Source organism: Rana temporaria, chromosome 13, assembly GCF_905171775.1.
Source record: "Rana temporaria chromosome 13, aRanTem1.1, whole genome shotgun sequence".
Lineage (NCBI taxonomy): Eukaryota > Metazoa > Chordata > Amphibia > Anura > Ranidae > Rana > Rana temporaria.
The window spans coordinates 42641192-42657982 of NC_053501.1; the positions used below are offsets into that span (position 1 = coordinate 42641192).

The 16791-nt window shown below is 43.1% G+C and overlaps 1 protein-coding gene across 13 annotated transcripts in view; it reads right to left on the reverse strand.

The window, feature by feature from the left end:
- Positions 1-16791, reverse strand: part of RALGAPA1 (Ral GTPase activating protein catalytic subunit alpha 1) — a 290205-nt gene that overhangs the window by 221236 nt on the left and 52178 nt on the right. For all 13 annotated transcript variants that reach the window (XM_040333074.1, XM_040333068.1, XM_040333064.1 and 10 more), the window contains exons 3-4: positions 9064-9113; positions 8671-8728 (exon numbers count right to left, since the gene is read on the reverse strand). In XM_040333074.1, the coding sequence (XP_040189008.1) occupies positions 8671-8728; positions 9064-9113 (108 nt within the window). The remainder of the gene's footprint in view (positions 1-8670; positions 8729-9063; positions 9114-16791) is intronic.

Sequence of the window (16791 nt, forward strand, 5' to 3'; positions counted from 1 at the left end):
TACATGAATCATCTTTCCCTACTCAAGATGGCCACAGCAAGTAAAGCTAGGGGGTTGTTTTTCAAAGTGATTTCTCAACACAATAAAGCATGCAGACATAGATAGAAGAGGGAGTTTGCTTTAAATATTAAAAATGAATAACATTTTGTTTTTGGTTTGCGGGACTCAGATGCAATGAAGATTTGATTTAACCATGCTTTCACATATATGGGTGTTTTTTTTAATACTGTAGAACTACTGCAGAGGCAAACATGGCCTGTTTGCACTTGGTGTGTTGGTACTGTGCTGGGAAGTCCCAACACGCCTTTTTACGCAAGGTAAAAAGGCCTGTTCCCTAGGATTCCAGTTTATACCACTGCACTAAAGTGGTGTGTACTGAAAAAATAGGGCAGCATGCAGTTCTTTTTTTTAGTGCAGTATGAAAGGTCACAATCCAGTCAACAGAATTCAATATAATGTCACTTTGACAATTTAATAAAGTTTGCACCAAAAAATCAAAGTAAACAGTGCAACGTGCCTTCACTACACACCAGCATTAGTGTTCTAATGCAACTGCTGGTGTGAACAGGCCCTTCTGGGGTTAAAAAATTATATAATTCCATAGGATTAAAGCACAGAAGCTATACATACATATATAAATATATATAAATATATATATATATATATATATATATATATATATATATACACACACACACACACACACACACACACACACATACACACATACATACATACATACATACACATATATATATATATATATATATATATATATATATATATATATATATATATATACATACATATACACATACACACACACATACCGTATATTCCACCAGTATACTGTGCCAAAGATTCATAGCTCAGTTAGGGCCATTTCACACTGATCTTTACAGTCATATATAAAACACAGCTGTGCTTACCTAATAAATATTCAGAAAAATACATAAATAAAACCTGTAGGTTTAGAAATATAAATCTCCGCTGAATTTTGTTCATAGATATAAATCGCTAAAATCTCTCCAAAGATGAATGGAATAAGTTCATAGTAGCGTTCTGGCATGTTGATATTCTCTGCCTCGCCAACCAATCAGAGCTGCCCAGCATTTGGGGACAGAGGGAGCAACAAAAGCTGCGGTTGGCACGTTCAGTCCCCTTTAGAAAAATGCACTTTATGCCTGTAAGCAAGTGTCTTTTTTTTTCTTTTACCAAGTGACAGACTCTAATAACTACATGTGTCACTTTTCTGGCTGCGCAGTGTAGAAAATGTGTACAAAATAGAAGATTAACTGTATTTAATTACAACCCCTTTTGGCAGATAAAACAGTAATTATGTCAACTGTGTATTTAGCCATCTACCTTGAGTTTATTTATTACAGGTACTTCCATAGTGTTGCTAATTTAATCAGCACTTAACGTAATGCACATATCAGTCCCTGCCCTCAAGGAGCCTACAGTGTGGGAGTGGATTTCACTCCAAACACAAAATACCCTGATGCATGCAGCTCTGCATGCCAATATAAAAAACATGACTTAAGGGGTTGTAAAGGTTAATTTATTTTCTAAATAGGTTCCTTTAAGCTAGTGCATTGTTGGTTCACTTAACCTTTCCTTCGATTTCCCTTCTAAATGTTTTTTTTCTTTGTCCGATTTCTCACTTCCTGTTCCTCCTCAGTAAGCTTGCGTCCATCATCCGAGCCATTCTGGCTGAGGGTTAGTCAGCATTCTCGCCCCTCCCTTGGGACTACATCCCTGCGGGGAGACGCTGAACACAGCGCCAACTTGTAGGGATGTAGTCCCAAGGGAGGGGGCCAGCACGCCGACTAACCCCCAACCAGAACAGCTCGGATGATGGGGGGAAGCTTACTGAGGAGGAACATAAAGTGAGAAATTCAGACAAAGAAAAAAAACATTTAGAAGGGAAATCGAAGGAAAGGGTAAGTAAACCAACAATGCACTAGCTTAAGACCCCTTTCACACTGGAGCATTTTTACAGCGTTTTAGCGTTAAAAATATCGCTATTAAAACGCTCTCCATGCATCTCAATGGACCCTTTAACACTGTGGCGTTGCGCTGGTGGGGCGTTGAGAAAAGTCCTGCAAGCAGCATTTTTGGAGCAGCTTTTGGGCGCTGAAAAAAATGCTCCAAAAACGCCCCTCTCCATTGAAATGAATTGAAAGCGCTGTAAATAGCGCCTGAATAGCGCCTATAATCCGCTCTAAACTTTAGAAAAGTCACATGATCTCCCAAAAATGTAAACATGCAAGCAAAAAAAAAAAAAAAGGAGCATCTACAACAGCAGGACTAAAATTGCCCATGTTTCAATAACGCTTGAAAAAAAACTCTGTTAAAACGCCTGCAGCGTTGTGTTAATTTTACCGCTAGCGCCCTAAAGCGGAGCTTCCATTTTTATGTGGAGCGCAGCTTTCAATAAAAATTCAATACATATACAAATAATATCTAGTAATGAACGTTTACCTCGTTTTTCGACCTTCTCATAACAGCAAAAAGGGAAAACAAATGTTGGAGGTCTCGGTCAGAGCCACTCAGATCTCGTGCAGTGGTCTTTGGCACCCTCCATTTTATATTGGTGACCACTAAACCCTTGAGACAATTTCTAGATGTCAGAAGGAAATTATAGGTGCTCACCTGACACTTTGCCTATATCGGGTTTAAGCCAGCGTCTTTGTGTTCCCAGACTGAAACTCTGCCTATGTACTAAAGACCCGCACCACCAATACACACATTGCTGTGACTGTCTTAACTATACATCTTTGCTATATACAATATATAATATGTCCATGTACTGTCTGATATATTTATGATTTATGCCAATGGCTGCTGCTTATAAAATGTAATAACAATTGGGCTTCAAAAAATGTAACCTCAACCAAACAATGCATATCCAGCTGCACTCAACATGGACCCCAGTACATGGATGCCACTAAATCTCAAAGGAAAAAAGAGCTGCCCTACCTAGTGAAATTCAACACAAGCATAGGTCACTCCCACACCACACATAGCGATTTGCCATTGTGACATGTTTCAGGAGCATACCCCTCTTTCTCAAGTCTTAAGCAAGCTGCTTTTATGAGACATTTGGTTTGTGACGAAATGCGTAGAGGTGGGACTTCCAGTTTTCCATTTATGCTTGGTGGAATGCATGCTGGCTCCAGGACTGAACGGAGGAGCAGCAGCATCTTCCTGATACAAATTAAAATATGTGCGTGCGTTGATATTTCTATCAGTCTGTGTTTCCGATAAATTTTGAACATGTCAATGGACATTCCCGTGGCCGTTTGCTCCTGTGGAGGATAATTTTTCATCATAAGTGCTGACAAACCTTCTTACTAATAATAAGCAAGCGGTGAGTGGACTTTTTTCTTTTTTTTTTTTTTAAGAGGCACATTGTCTTGGGCATTTCAAGGTGGTAAAGAGTGGGCATTCAAAGGGCACTCGGCCAACCAGGCAGGACTTTTTTTTTGGCACAGATATTTTTCACTGACTTTTGGCACAATAGATTAATTGTATTCAATGGCTTGGTTCATGTTCGATCCACATTATTAAATTGTAACTCCACTTTTGTTGAGAAAAACATAAGAAATTCCCCTCTAGGTGAACGTACATTGCAGGGACTTTAACCAACTTTGTTGCAAATTCCTGCCTTTTGCTATTCTGAAGAAATCAATCTGTATGAGAGTGGTTTTATAATTATCTGTCATTGCTGCACCTGCAGGGCTCCAATCTGAAAAATGATAGGATCTGCATTGCTTTAGAAGCAATTTGCCTTTGGGAGTATCTCACCAATTTCTTGCTGCAGAGGATGCCAAAAAGACTTGTATCTTAGTGCAGACTTCTGGGAAAAATTTTATTTTTGTTTTCCTTTTTTTATTTCATTCCAAAAAAAAGTGTTGTTACCCTTTAAAGCGGGAGTTCACCCGGAAAAAATTTTTTAACCTTAGATTGATGCTCATTTTGTCAAGGGGAATCGGGTGTTTTTTTAAAAATCAAAGCAGTACTTACCGTTTTAGAGAGAGATCTTCTCCGCCGCTTCCGGGTATGGTCTTCGGGACTGGGCGTTCCTATTTGATTGACAGGCTTCCGACGGTCGCATACATCGCGTCACGAGTAGCCGAAAGAAGCCAAACGTCGGTGCGGCTCTATACGGCGCCTGCGCACCGACGTTTCGGCTACTTTCGGAAAATCGTGACGCGATGTAAGCGACCGTCTGAAGCCTGTCGGAAGCCTGTCAATCAAATAGGAACGCCCAGTCTCGCAGCCCATACCCGGAAGCGGCGGAGAAGATGCATCTCTAAAACGGTAAGTACTGCTTCGATTTTTAAAAAAAACTACCCGATTCCCCTTGACAAAATGAGCATCAATCTAATGTTAAAAATTAAGTTTTCGGGTGAACCTCCACTTTAAGAATGTGTGTGTTATTTGATCAATTTTGGGGGATTATTATATTCACATTGCACCATATTTGGAAAATGTGTATAACACATCAATATATTAATATTTATAGGCCACTTTATACGCATTTGTATTGAAGTTCAGTAGGTAGTGCAGCTCTCTTTTCTTTAGTATTTAGTGCCTATACCTGCCTAAATCATCAATTCTGACACCTCCACAGGAGTAGTTAAACATGAGTATAATACATAGGAATTTCCCCAAGTTTAAGAACTGTTTTAGTAGATGACACAGCAACATTGCTACCCTGCTCAGTTCTCCGTTCTGGGCTACAGAACACCCCCTGCCTCTCGTCTTCGTTATAGTGTAAGCTCGGTCATGCAGGGCCCCACTAACTCTTGCATAAGTATAATTGCCGCTCTTTATTTCAACCCATTGGCAATACATAAATCCTGTATAACAACAACATAATGGAAAGGTGTTCTCTGTAGTCAACTCTTCTCTACCTTTAACACTGTGTCCTCCACTGCCTCCACCCTCTAATTGGCTCACTGCCCAGGAGATCACCAAAAATAAGATTGAAACAATTCATGAGGAGATTTCCAATACGCAATAATATCCCCCAGTCGACACCCTTGCTTCCCTCATTCAATCCTGCTAGTATTAAATAGGTTGATAAACTTTTATCTAACCACCTGCTCTAGTCACCCCCATACTTAAAAAGCCCTCACTGGAGCCCACCATCTTAACCTATGCCCCATCTCCTTACTCGCCTACTCCAAAACTTCTTAAAAGACTGGTCTACAACCAACTGAGCGATCATCTGATCGTGAACAAACTTCTTGATCCTCTTCAGTCACGATTTTGCCCTCAACACTCCATGGAAACTGCTTGCCTTAAACTCAAAAATGGCCTACTAACAGCTAAAACTAATGGTCACTATTCTGTACTACTTCTCCTGGACCTCTCTGCCGCCTTTTGACACGGGACCACCCCCTCCTCAAAAAACTTCACTCCTTTGGTCTCCATGACTGTACTCTTCGATGGTTTTTATCTTACCTATCCCACCTTCAGGGTCACTTACAACTCTACTTCCTCCTCTCTTTTCTCAGGCTTTGTTCTTGGACCTCTAATTTTCTCAATCTACACCTCTTCCCTGGGTTAGTTGATTGCCTCCCATGGCTTTCAATATCATCTCTACGCTGATGACGCCCAAATCTATCTCTCCATCTGTCTCCTTGCACATCACCAACTTACTAACAGACATATCAGCCTGGATATCACTTTACTTCCTCAAACTCAACCTATCCAAAACCAAGCTCATGATATTTCCTTCCCCACGTGCCACCTCTCCCGATTTCCCTGACAATATTAACGGCTGAACTATCAACTTGTCCTTCCATGTCGAGGTACTAGGTGTAATCCTGGACTCCGAACTAACAATTCGGCCCCACATACTATCAATATCCAAAAACTTGCCGCCGCAACGCTACATCTCCAAGATATGATCCTTCCTAATATCACCATGAAGCTTCTAATCCACTCCGTGGTCATCTCTCGCCTTGGTTACTGCAACTTTCGCCTCACTGGCTTACCAAAAAAATAGGCTATCCGCACTTAAGTCCATCATGAACGCTGCTGCCAGGCTCATCCACCTTACAAACCACTCCGCGTCTGCTATACCCGTCTGCCAATCCCTCCATTGGCTGCCACTCGACCCCAACAAATTAAATTCAAGATACTAAAAATAACTTACAAAGCCATCCACAACCTACATCACTAACATAGGCTCAAAATACCAACCTAATAGTTCTCATCGCTCCTCCCGAGACCTCCTGCTCTCCAACTCCCTTGTCACCTCATCCCATGCTCACCTTCAGGACTTCTCCAGAGCCTCTCCCATCCTCTGGAATACTCTACCCCAATCTTTCCACTTTCAGACGATCCCTGAAAACTCATCGCTTCAGAGAAGCCTATCTGGCCCCCACCTAACAACTGTACATTTATTTTCTCCATCAGCACATCCCCCACAGTTATTACCTCTTGTATCTCTTGACCTTCCCTCTTAGATTGTAAGCTCTAAGGAGCAGTGCCTTCTGATTCCTACTGTATTAAAGTGTATTGTATTTGTACTGTCTACCCTCAAGTTGTAAAGCGCTGCGTAAACTGCTGGTGCTATATACATCCTGTATAATGATAATAAATAGTCTAGCAAGGTAGACATGAAAACACTCCTTGGAATTCCAGTGCAGCAGAGTTGGCAGACTAAACAGGAAGTTGTGAGCTCACTGGATTTCTGGTAAAGTAATTTTCTGTACTTGCAGCCATTTTAAAGAGCAAAAACATGGGGACTTGTGCAAGTATTGCAGTGTTGCGCTGAATTTTTCTTGCCCAGGCAAAATATTTAACTGGCTAGTATTTGCAAGTGAAGGGATAGACAGCAGCTAGCCCCTTAATACCTGAGCTCTGGACCAGTTTGATTTTTTTTTTCTGATCACTTTATTATCCAAGGGAGGACATCAGCAATAGGCATCAACTTTGCTTTATTAGCAATAGTTCATAAAATGCATTAGGCTTCCATACTGCATCTGTTGGGAACAATCAAAAATTCTAATTTGCCGCCTTTTTCCTATTCCAAGCATACTTCCATTATAAATGTATTTTTTGAGGGTTACTACACATTATACTGAACTTACTTAATAACACAGTGGCAGCTAAAGTGATAGGACACATTCTATGCCATATTCTATGCCATACATGTTTTTTATACCAATGGTACTGCCTCAGACTGTAGGACTGATGTGGGGGAAAGACAAACTCTAGGATTGTTATACAGCATGTTACTCTAACATATGAAACACGGCTAAAATGCTTTGCTAGTAGTTTTTAACTGCTCACACAAATCTTGCTTCATCATGAAAATGCAGCTGCACTGATAAGGCTCATGAATAGATTATATCTGCTTATTTGCAAAAAATATATACCGGTAACTATGCAACTTCATAAGAAATTTCACAAACAGATGGGAAGGGGGGAGGGGGGGGGGGCATAAAACCTTTAACCTAAAAGTGTCATAATTAAAAGAAAACGCTCTGTTTACTAACACACACTGTGGGCAGTGGACATTATATGCGTCACCTAGGTTTCTCACCTACATATGGGGAGGGGGATCCAGAGGAAATGACTGACACAGATTTAAAAAAATGTAAACATCCCTTGTAATAGGAAAGGTGTGTGACAGGTCCTCTTTATGGAGAGATGCGGGGTCAATAAGATCCCACATCTCTCCTCCAGGCTGGAAAGCATGAGATCGGGAAAAATAAATCACTGATCTCATGCTTACTAGCCGCAATTGCGGCGTTGTTTACTTCCGGGAACCCGGGCATGACGTCAAAAAGTTGCGCCCGGGTTTCCGACGGCCATAGAGATGACTGGTGACCATCTGGTCACCAGAAATCCCACCCAGGATTAAATGTAACCATATTGCTACACTTAGAGGCTCCTTTCTTCTTTTTTATACTCAGTTGTGACATGATGCTACTCTTATATCAAGACATCGCTTGTATATCAAGGCAAAATTTATGAAAACATTCTTGCTCCTCTTGCAAAATGCTCTCAAACCAAGTTACTCTCAAACCAAGGTTTTACTGTATAGACCAAAGGTGTTAAGAAGTTAGCCCCCCCCCCCCCCCCCCAGAATTGTAGTTTTTCGGAAAGGCACTGGGTGGCAGTACACACTTTCCAATCCTTCCCCTCTTCCAAAGGTTTTTTTTGGCAATACTTCTCTTCTGGGTCACATAAGTGCATTTACTTATGCTCTCCTGTGAATTAGCGGACAGTGGGCTACATATTGCTCTCGGATGATGTCAACGTGCCACTCCAGGCTCTGGAAGGATTCTGACAAAAATGTCTGCATCCCCCGATATACCCGATAGGCAGCTGGGCTCAGCCTCTCAGCTTGCTGCTGAGAGGCTGAGCCAGCCGTTCCTGCCCTCTCTCTCTCCAGCCCAGCGCTCCAGTGAGCGGTGGTAGACAGGCACCACCCTCTGCTCAGAGAAGACCGAGAATTAGCGAGCAGTGGTCATGTAATCGCTCACTTTTCTGGCTTAGAGCTGGTGGTAGACAGCTGTAGCATCAACCTGATGCTACAGAATAGGGGTGAGTACATATGTACTTTTAAATACCCACACTTCTGCTTTAACTGTTTTTATGTTTGAAGATGTATAGGTTATGTAGTCGAAACACCACACTTACTTATGCTGTGATATTGCCATCGTTGGTTAATTTTCTCAGGAAGAAGATGCAAAATTTTCTAGGAAGAAGAAAAAAAAAATACTTGTTAGACTTTTTCACATGGCACATTAGCAGAAATAAAGCCAGCGAACTGGAATAAACATGCTTGGTAACTACACACTGCTAGATGAGCTAACAGAGTCCCCAGTAATTAGACCCAAGTATAACTGGCAGCCATACTGGGACAAAGAATGCCCTAATTCTGCTGGTAACCTCTCCTAGGGACCGGCTCCAATGTTACCGAGCAACACTACAAAATGAGAAAATGTGATTATAGAAGCAGATAGAAATGTAAACAAGGCAGACGTTCAAAGGGAAATTTCAATGTTTCTTCAGGGTATAAATGTAACTTACCTCAAATATAAAGAGGATGGCATCAAGTTCTTCCCGCTGAGACTTGTGGCCTGCAAACAGAAATGAAAGAGAAACTCACTTTTTTAAATGATAAATATCTTTAATGAGAACATACATGTATAGTATCCTAAAGCTGAAGTTTATTTTTTAGAATGCATCACCTACAGCAGGGGTCTCCAAAGTTTCTAAGCAAAGGGCCAGCTTATTGTCCTTCATAGTTTACGAGGGCCGGACAGTGGTCAGTGGAAGTCGAAAAAGTCCAGACGTCAGTGGGAAAAATTAACACCCCATTGTTGGTTTCAGTGGGAGTAATTGTGACCTGTCATTGGGTCCCATTGTTGGTGTCATCAATGATGTAATTTTCCCCCATTGTTGGTGTCATTGAGAGAAACTGTGCCCCATTGTTGGCATCATTGAGAGGAATTGTCCCCTATCATTGTTGTCATTTTAAGGAGTTGTGCCCCGTTTTTAGTGTCATTATGAGGATTTGTGTTCCATCGTTGGTGCCAATGGGCCCCTTTGTTGGTGTCAGTAGGACAAATTATGCCACATGGTTGCTGTATTTGAGAGAAACTGTTCCCCATTGTTAGTGTCAGTAGGAGAAATGATGCCACATTGTTGGTATCAGTGGATAAAATAGGGCCGGATAAAAGCAAGCAAAAGGCTGCATCTGGCCCCCAGGCCACAGTTTGGAGACCACTGACTTAGATTTAGGCTCCATGCACACTGAAGCTCATAAACTGCTGTTTTTGTGAGTTTGGGTATTGTTTTTAACAGCCCATAAACACCACTCTATGTTATCCTATGTGCCCTGTGTGTTTTTGGACGTTCATCAGTAGTGGAATTCATGGGCTGTCGTCTGAACGCCCTAAAATCGCATTTAGGAGCTGTTTTTCTTACCACAAAAAAAAAAACACTTAGAAACGTTAAATGAGCATAAACGCTGATAAACGCTCAAAAACGAGGCTCCCCAGCGTTAAGCATTTTTAATCCATCGAAAGAAACCCCTGCCCCCCCCCCCCCCCCCCAAAAAACACTAACACGGAAAAACGCAAAAAAACGCTAATAAACGCTATTGCAAAAACATTAGAAAATGTTGAAATACTCACTGCAAAGCTACTGCCATTTTTTAGAATGTTAATTTAATGTCCAGTGTGCATGGACCCTTAATGGTGCGTCTCCCATTACCTGCAGGCAGCTGCTTCTTCTTGTAAAAATCTTCCCCTCAAAGTCTCTCCCAGCTGCTGGATCCTGCCCCGATGGGCACTATGAAGGTTAACACCTACCACTGACACTGAGAAAACGCCACTCTTGGTGGCCCTTGCCACCATACACATTTCTCACATTACTAATCTCCCACAATGCATTGTATTCTGCAAATGGGCAGCGGAGATCCTATCATTCAATTTCTCCTCCTCCATTCACAGAACACAATGCATTGGGCGAGAGCAGTAAAACAAGTTCTGAGTGTGGAGGAGAAGATAGAAAGAAGAGGACAAACCTCCTGAAAAGGGAGCGAGGACTGCTCTAAAACTCATCAAGCGGTTTCAATAATAGATTTTGTTTTTCATCTGCACTGATCTTTTGGAAATTGCTTCCCTATACTGTGTACATTCTAGAGGCATTATACAACAAAGTAATAATGCCATGATGCTTGCACTTGCGGAGGTGAGCTTTACCTTGTGTTTGCCAGGTTGTACCTAAAACAGTTCCACTTAATGTAATTCTAAAGTCAGAGGGCCGGATTCAGATACATTGGTGTAATTTTCCGCGGGGCGTAACGTATCTCAGATACGTTACGCCGCCGTAAATTAGGACGCAAGTTCCGTATTCAGAAAGAACTTGCGCCCTTAGTTACGGCGGCGTAACGTCTGTGGTCCGGCGTAAGCCTGCCTAATTCAAATGTGGATGATGTGGGCGTGTTTTATTCAAATTCACTGTGACCCCACGTATTTGACGAACGGCGCATGCACCGTTCGTGAAAAAATCCCAGTGCGCATGCTCGAAATTACGCCGCAAATCCTCAATGCTTTAGACGTGAACGTAACTTACGTACAGCCCTTTTTGCGAACGACTTACGCAAACGACGTAAAATTTTCAAAATTCGATGCGGGAACGACGTCCATAATTAACATAGGATACCCCTCATATAGCAGGGGTAACTTTACGCCGGAAAAAACGTAAACGGCGTAAAAAATGTGCCGGGCGGACATACGTTTCTGAATCGGCGTAACTACCCAATTTGAATATTCCTCGCGGAAATATACGTAAGCGCCACCTAGTGGCCAGCGTAAATATGCAGCCTAAGATACGACGGTGTAAGACACTTACACCGGTCGGATCTCAGGGAAATTCTGGCGTATCTAGCTTTCTGAATACAGAAAGAAGATACGCCGGCGCTTCGTAGCACTTACTCGGCGTATCAATAGATACGCCGGCGTAAAGGCTATCTGAATTCGGCCCACAATGTTTATCTTAATGCATTCTATTCAATAAGATAACAAAAAAAAAACCTGTGTGTGTGTAGAAGACTCTCAGCCCCCCTAATACTTACCTGAGCCCCATCTCGAACCAGCGATGTTGCACGAGAGTCTCGGCTGTCCGGGACTCTCCCTTCTCACTGGCTGAGACAGCAGTGGATGCCATTGGCTCCCGCTGCTGTCAAAGTTAGTGCACCAATGAGGGGAGAGAGAAAAGGGGGGCGGGAAGCATCAGTGCTGAAGCAGTTGTGCGACATACAGTATGGAATAGAAGGAGGCAGTCCATACACACTCTGGGCTCCTGGTGTTTCATATTGTGGTTGCTGGGACTACACTGAGCTGTATGAAGTGTCAGATCCGAGGGGGGAGCAGAGCCCAGCCAGAGCAGCAAGTGGATGAGTGTCAGAGAGAGTACTAACGGTCTGTGTTTGTGCTCCGATCCCCTCCCCTCTACACAACTGGACTGACAGTCAGACACCCGGAACTGCTGCTGGAGGAATAGGGGCGATGAGTCCTTCCTATCTATAACACCCGACACCAGCACAGGGACACTGCACAGGCTGATGACCCCCCTGCTGTTTGAGGTCAGTCCGGCACTTACCCACTCGTGGCGGGCAGCAGCCCAGCTCAGAGTACTCTCCTCCATGGCGGTTTCCAGCCCTGCCCGTCCCCTCCTCCTCCTAGGCATCCAATAAGATCACCTGTCCTTTCAGCCAATCTGGTGATGGCCATCAGACTTGCTTCCCAAATGGCTGGGAGGAGGATCCGTGTTGCAACAGCAAATATTAATTTGTTGTTGCAACACAACTGGGTGGGCTCCAAATGCAATGTTCTGCGCCCCGAGCCCACCCTATTTTGAAGCCTATTAGGACCATGAGCATGGTTAGGGAGGAGGGCAGCGGCGGTGGATAGGGGAGGCGGCGCCCATTTGCCTGCTTCTTGTCTCATAGCTAAAAACGAAAAGTTAGTGCAAATCCCTAAAAATTAAGGGCAACCCTTGGAGCCCCTCAGGTCACCAGAACTAGTTTCCCCACTGGAAGACTTCCCCTCGATTACTTTACTGGGAACAACCCGAAATTTGGGATTTTCCTTTACTATCTCCTTTAAAAAGAACGGTAAACAATACCGGTATCAGTGCTGATACTAAACATTTGCAGGAGTACTTGTACACCTGCAAATGCTCTGATACCTGAAACCTATGCCTTTTTATCATGCCGTGCTATTTGAGCCCATACTGCAAAGAATCGCATGTGATTTGAATAAGAATGCAATGCGATTCCTGTCCAAATCACATGTGGTTTCCCACACTGCTCCTCAACACACAGCCACTAATGTCTAAACCGCTGGCAACAAAAGTACACACCTAAGTTTCCAAATTGGGCCCAAAGTTACAATATTTTGTGTGGCCACCATTATTTTCCAGCACTGCCTTAACCCTCTTGGGCATGGAGTTCACCAGAGCTTCACAGGTGGCCACTTCCACTCCTCCATGATGACATCATGGAGCTGGTGGATGCTAGAAACCTTGCGCTCCTCCTCCTTCTGTTTGAGGATGCCCCACAGATGCTCAGTAGGGTTTAGGTCTGGAGACATGCTTGGCCAGTCCATCATCACCTTTACCCTCAGCTTCTTTAGCAAGGCAGTGGTCATCTTGGAGGTGTGTTTGGGGTCATTATGTTGGAATACTGCCCTGCAGCCCAGTCTCCGAAGGGAGGGGGTCATGCTCTGCTTCAGTATGTCACAGTACATGTTGGCATTCATGTTTCCCTCAATTAACTGTAGCTTCTCAGTGCCTGCAGCATTCATGCAGACCATGACACTCCAACCACCATGCTTGAATGTCTTTGCACTTTTCACCTGGTTGCCGCCACACACGCCTAAAACCATCTGAACCAAATAAGTGTATCCTGGTCTCATCAAACCACAGGACATGGTTCCAGTAATCCATGTCCTTAGTCTGCTTGTCTTCAGCAAACTGTTTGCAGGCTTTTTTGTGCATCATCTTTAGAAGAGACTTCCTTCTGGGATGACAGCCATGCAGATAAATTTGATGCAGTGTGTGGTCTGAGCACGGACAGGCTGACCCCCCCACCCCTTCAACCTCTGCAGCACTCATACGTCTATTTCCCAAAGACAACCTCTGGACATGACGCTGAGCACGTGCACTCAACTTCTTTGGTGGACCATGGCGAGGCCTGTTCTTAGTGGAACCAGTCCTGTTAAACCGCTGTATGGTCTTGGCCCCCATGCTGCAGCTCAGTTTCAGGGTCTTGGCAACCTTCTTATAGTCTAGGCCATCTTGATGTAGAGCAGCAATTCTTTTTTTTATGATCCTCAGAGTTCTTTACCATGAGGTGCCATGTTGAACTTCCAGTGACCAGTATGAGAGAGTAAGTGCGATAACACCAAGTTTAACACACCTGCTCCCCATTCACACCTGAGACCTTGTAACACTAACGAGTCACGTGACACCGGGGAGGAAAAATTGCTAATTGGGCCCAATTTGGACATTTTCACTCAGGGGTGTACTCACTTTGGTTGCCAGCGGTTTAGACATAATGGCTATGTGAGTTATTTTGAGGGGACAGCAAATGTACACTGTTACACAAGCTGTACACTCACTACTTTACATTGTAGCAAAGTGTCATTGCTTCAGTGTTGTCACATGAAAAGATATAATAAAATATTTACAAAAAATGTGAGGGGTGTACTCACTTTTCTGAGATACTGTAGGTGTTTTCCCGGCTGCATCCACTATTTGTCTAGCTCGGGGTTCAGCAACCTGTAGATTGCGATCTACTTGTAGATCGTGGAGAGGTGACCGGTAGATCGCATTCTGGGTTTGCTGACCCACTATTTCAGAGCATCAGAGTGCAATGCAGAGGACCTACTTGTACAGTTGGAACTGATGTAGGGAGCAAGAGCCACATAAGCCAATGCCTCCTCTGTAGTGCTAGCTCTTGTCCCATGCGGAGTGATAGTAACTGCACTCCATCTCTTATACCAGCTAGTGGTCTCCAGAGTGGTGCCAGCAGCAGGAAAAGAAGAGATCTTCAGGTCGGTGTGAAGCAATACACTGAACATAATAGTACAAGGCTGCTTTCACACTGATGTGCTGCAGTTTACCCACACCACAGGTGCAGTGCAGTGTACATGCAGCTTTCTTGCGCTTAGCCATAGACTTCTATTATATTCTGTGGGTTTGGTGTACTTTCTGAAAGGCTTTTGCCCTCCCCCTTTACGTGTGAATGAGCCCCAAAGGGTGCCGCTGCTAATTCACAAGTACAGCAGGCACTGCTGCTCCTCTGAAAAGCGATCCGAGTGTGTTCGACAGATGGTGAGGAGGCAATAGGTTTACATGATTGCGACACAGTAGAACAGCAATTCGAGTTTTAAATCGGGTGTAAGGAGGCGACACTGTGCCCGGTAATCTTTGACTTCTCCCATGTTGTTCAATGTAGATCTACACCTCAAAAGGTTGCCTGCCCCTGGTCTAGCTGTTAGAAACACACTTTACAACTGTTCTTAGTGGTGCCCTGTTTTTTTACCCAAGTGGAGCGGATATGGTAGCTGCCTAAGAGAACAGCAATCCAGAAATAGGATCTCAGGAGACTGATTAACTTTGCTCCCCCTATATGTTATGGGGTCATGAATAAATGGCTAGCCTCATTGGAAATCCCAGGTCCGTTTGTACAAATGGATTGTAAGAATTCTCCACTGAATTGAATAGGTAATGTTTTTCAAATGTTTTAGGGAAGTAGTTCTCTAAAATAGCTTAAAGGCCAAGTTCACCTTTTAGAAAAAGAGAATAAATGCACATATTGTTGCAGAAAATAAAGTGCATTTATTATTTATACCTTCTGCTTCCTTCGGGAGCTTGCAAAAATATTGTACCGGCACTCAGTGGGTGCAATATCAGGCTCCTGCACACACTTCTTCCAGCTTTGCTGGTAATCTCTGTATGGGATTTCACTTTGAAAGCTGGAGGGAGTGTAAATGCACTATGAGCACGCTGATCAGCATACTCATAGTCCACTGAGAACTACAAGTTTATCTGCTGCAGTGAAAGACGGGACTTGTACTTCATTCACAGATCCACCTGCAGAGATGTGCCGATATTAAATGTGACAGCAGTTGGAGGGGAAAGGAACCCCTATCCACTGTCTGGAGGGAAGGGGATGCAGGAGGAGAAGGGGCAGAAGCTGGAACATGCAACACCCTAATTACGAGTGTAACATTAACATGTTCCACGAGGTGAACTTATCCTTTAACCACTTCCAGCCCAAGTAAATTCTGGCACTCCTCTCCTACATGTAAAAATCATAATTTTTTTGTTGAAAATTACTTAATACCCCTAAAATTATATATGTTTTTTAGCAGAGACCCTAGGCAATAAAAATGGTGGTTGGTGCAATTTTCTATGTCACACAATATTTGCGTAGCAAATTTTTCAAACATGATAAAACATTTTTTTTTACTGATCTTGGTAAAAAAATAAAACAAAACAGTAAAGTTCGCCCAATTTGTTGGTATAATGTGAAAGATGATGTTCCGCTGAGTAAATAGATACCCAAAATCTCGCACTTCAAAATTGCGCATGCTCATGGAATGGTGCCAAACTTCGGTACTAAAAAATCTCCATAGGCGACGCTTTAGACATTTTTACAGGTTACGTGTTTAGAGTTACAGAGGAGGTCTTGAAACTGAAATTATTGTTCTCGCTCTAATGTTTGCAGATATACCTCACATGTGTGATTTGAACGCCGTTTACATATGCGGGCATGACGTACATATGCGTTTCGCTTTTGTGTGCAAGCACTTCAGTGTTTTAAATTTTTTTATTATTTTTCCCTTTAAATTTTTTTCACTTTTATTGCCATTACAATAAATACAATAAACATCCCTTGTAATAGGAATAGAGGATGACGGGACCTCTTTACAGAGAGATCTGGGGTATACAAGTCCCCATATTTCTCCTCTAAGCTCAAAAACCTTACATAAAAAAAAAAAAAAAACAGCTGCCAGCGCCACAAGTGACGTCACTCCCAGCCTCTGAAGGGACCATCTAGTCCTTGGTCAGTTCTATGGTAAACGGCCGCTGCCGTCCGATTTATACCCTGGCTTGTCGACCTCACGGGCCTGTAAAAACAAGCAAGCGGCTCAACAGCCGCTATGATTGTTTTTACTTTGCAGGGAATTGCCAGCAGTAAAAAAACGAAATCTGAAGAAAAGAACGCTAACCCGTGTG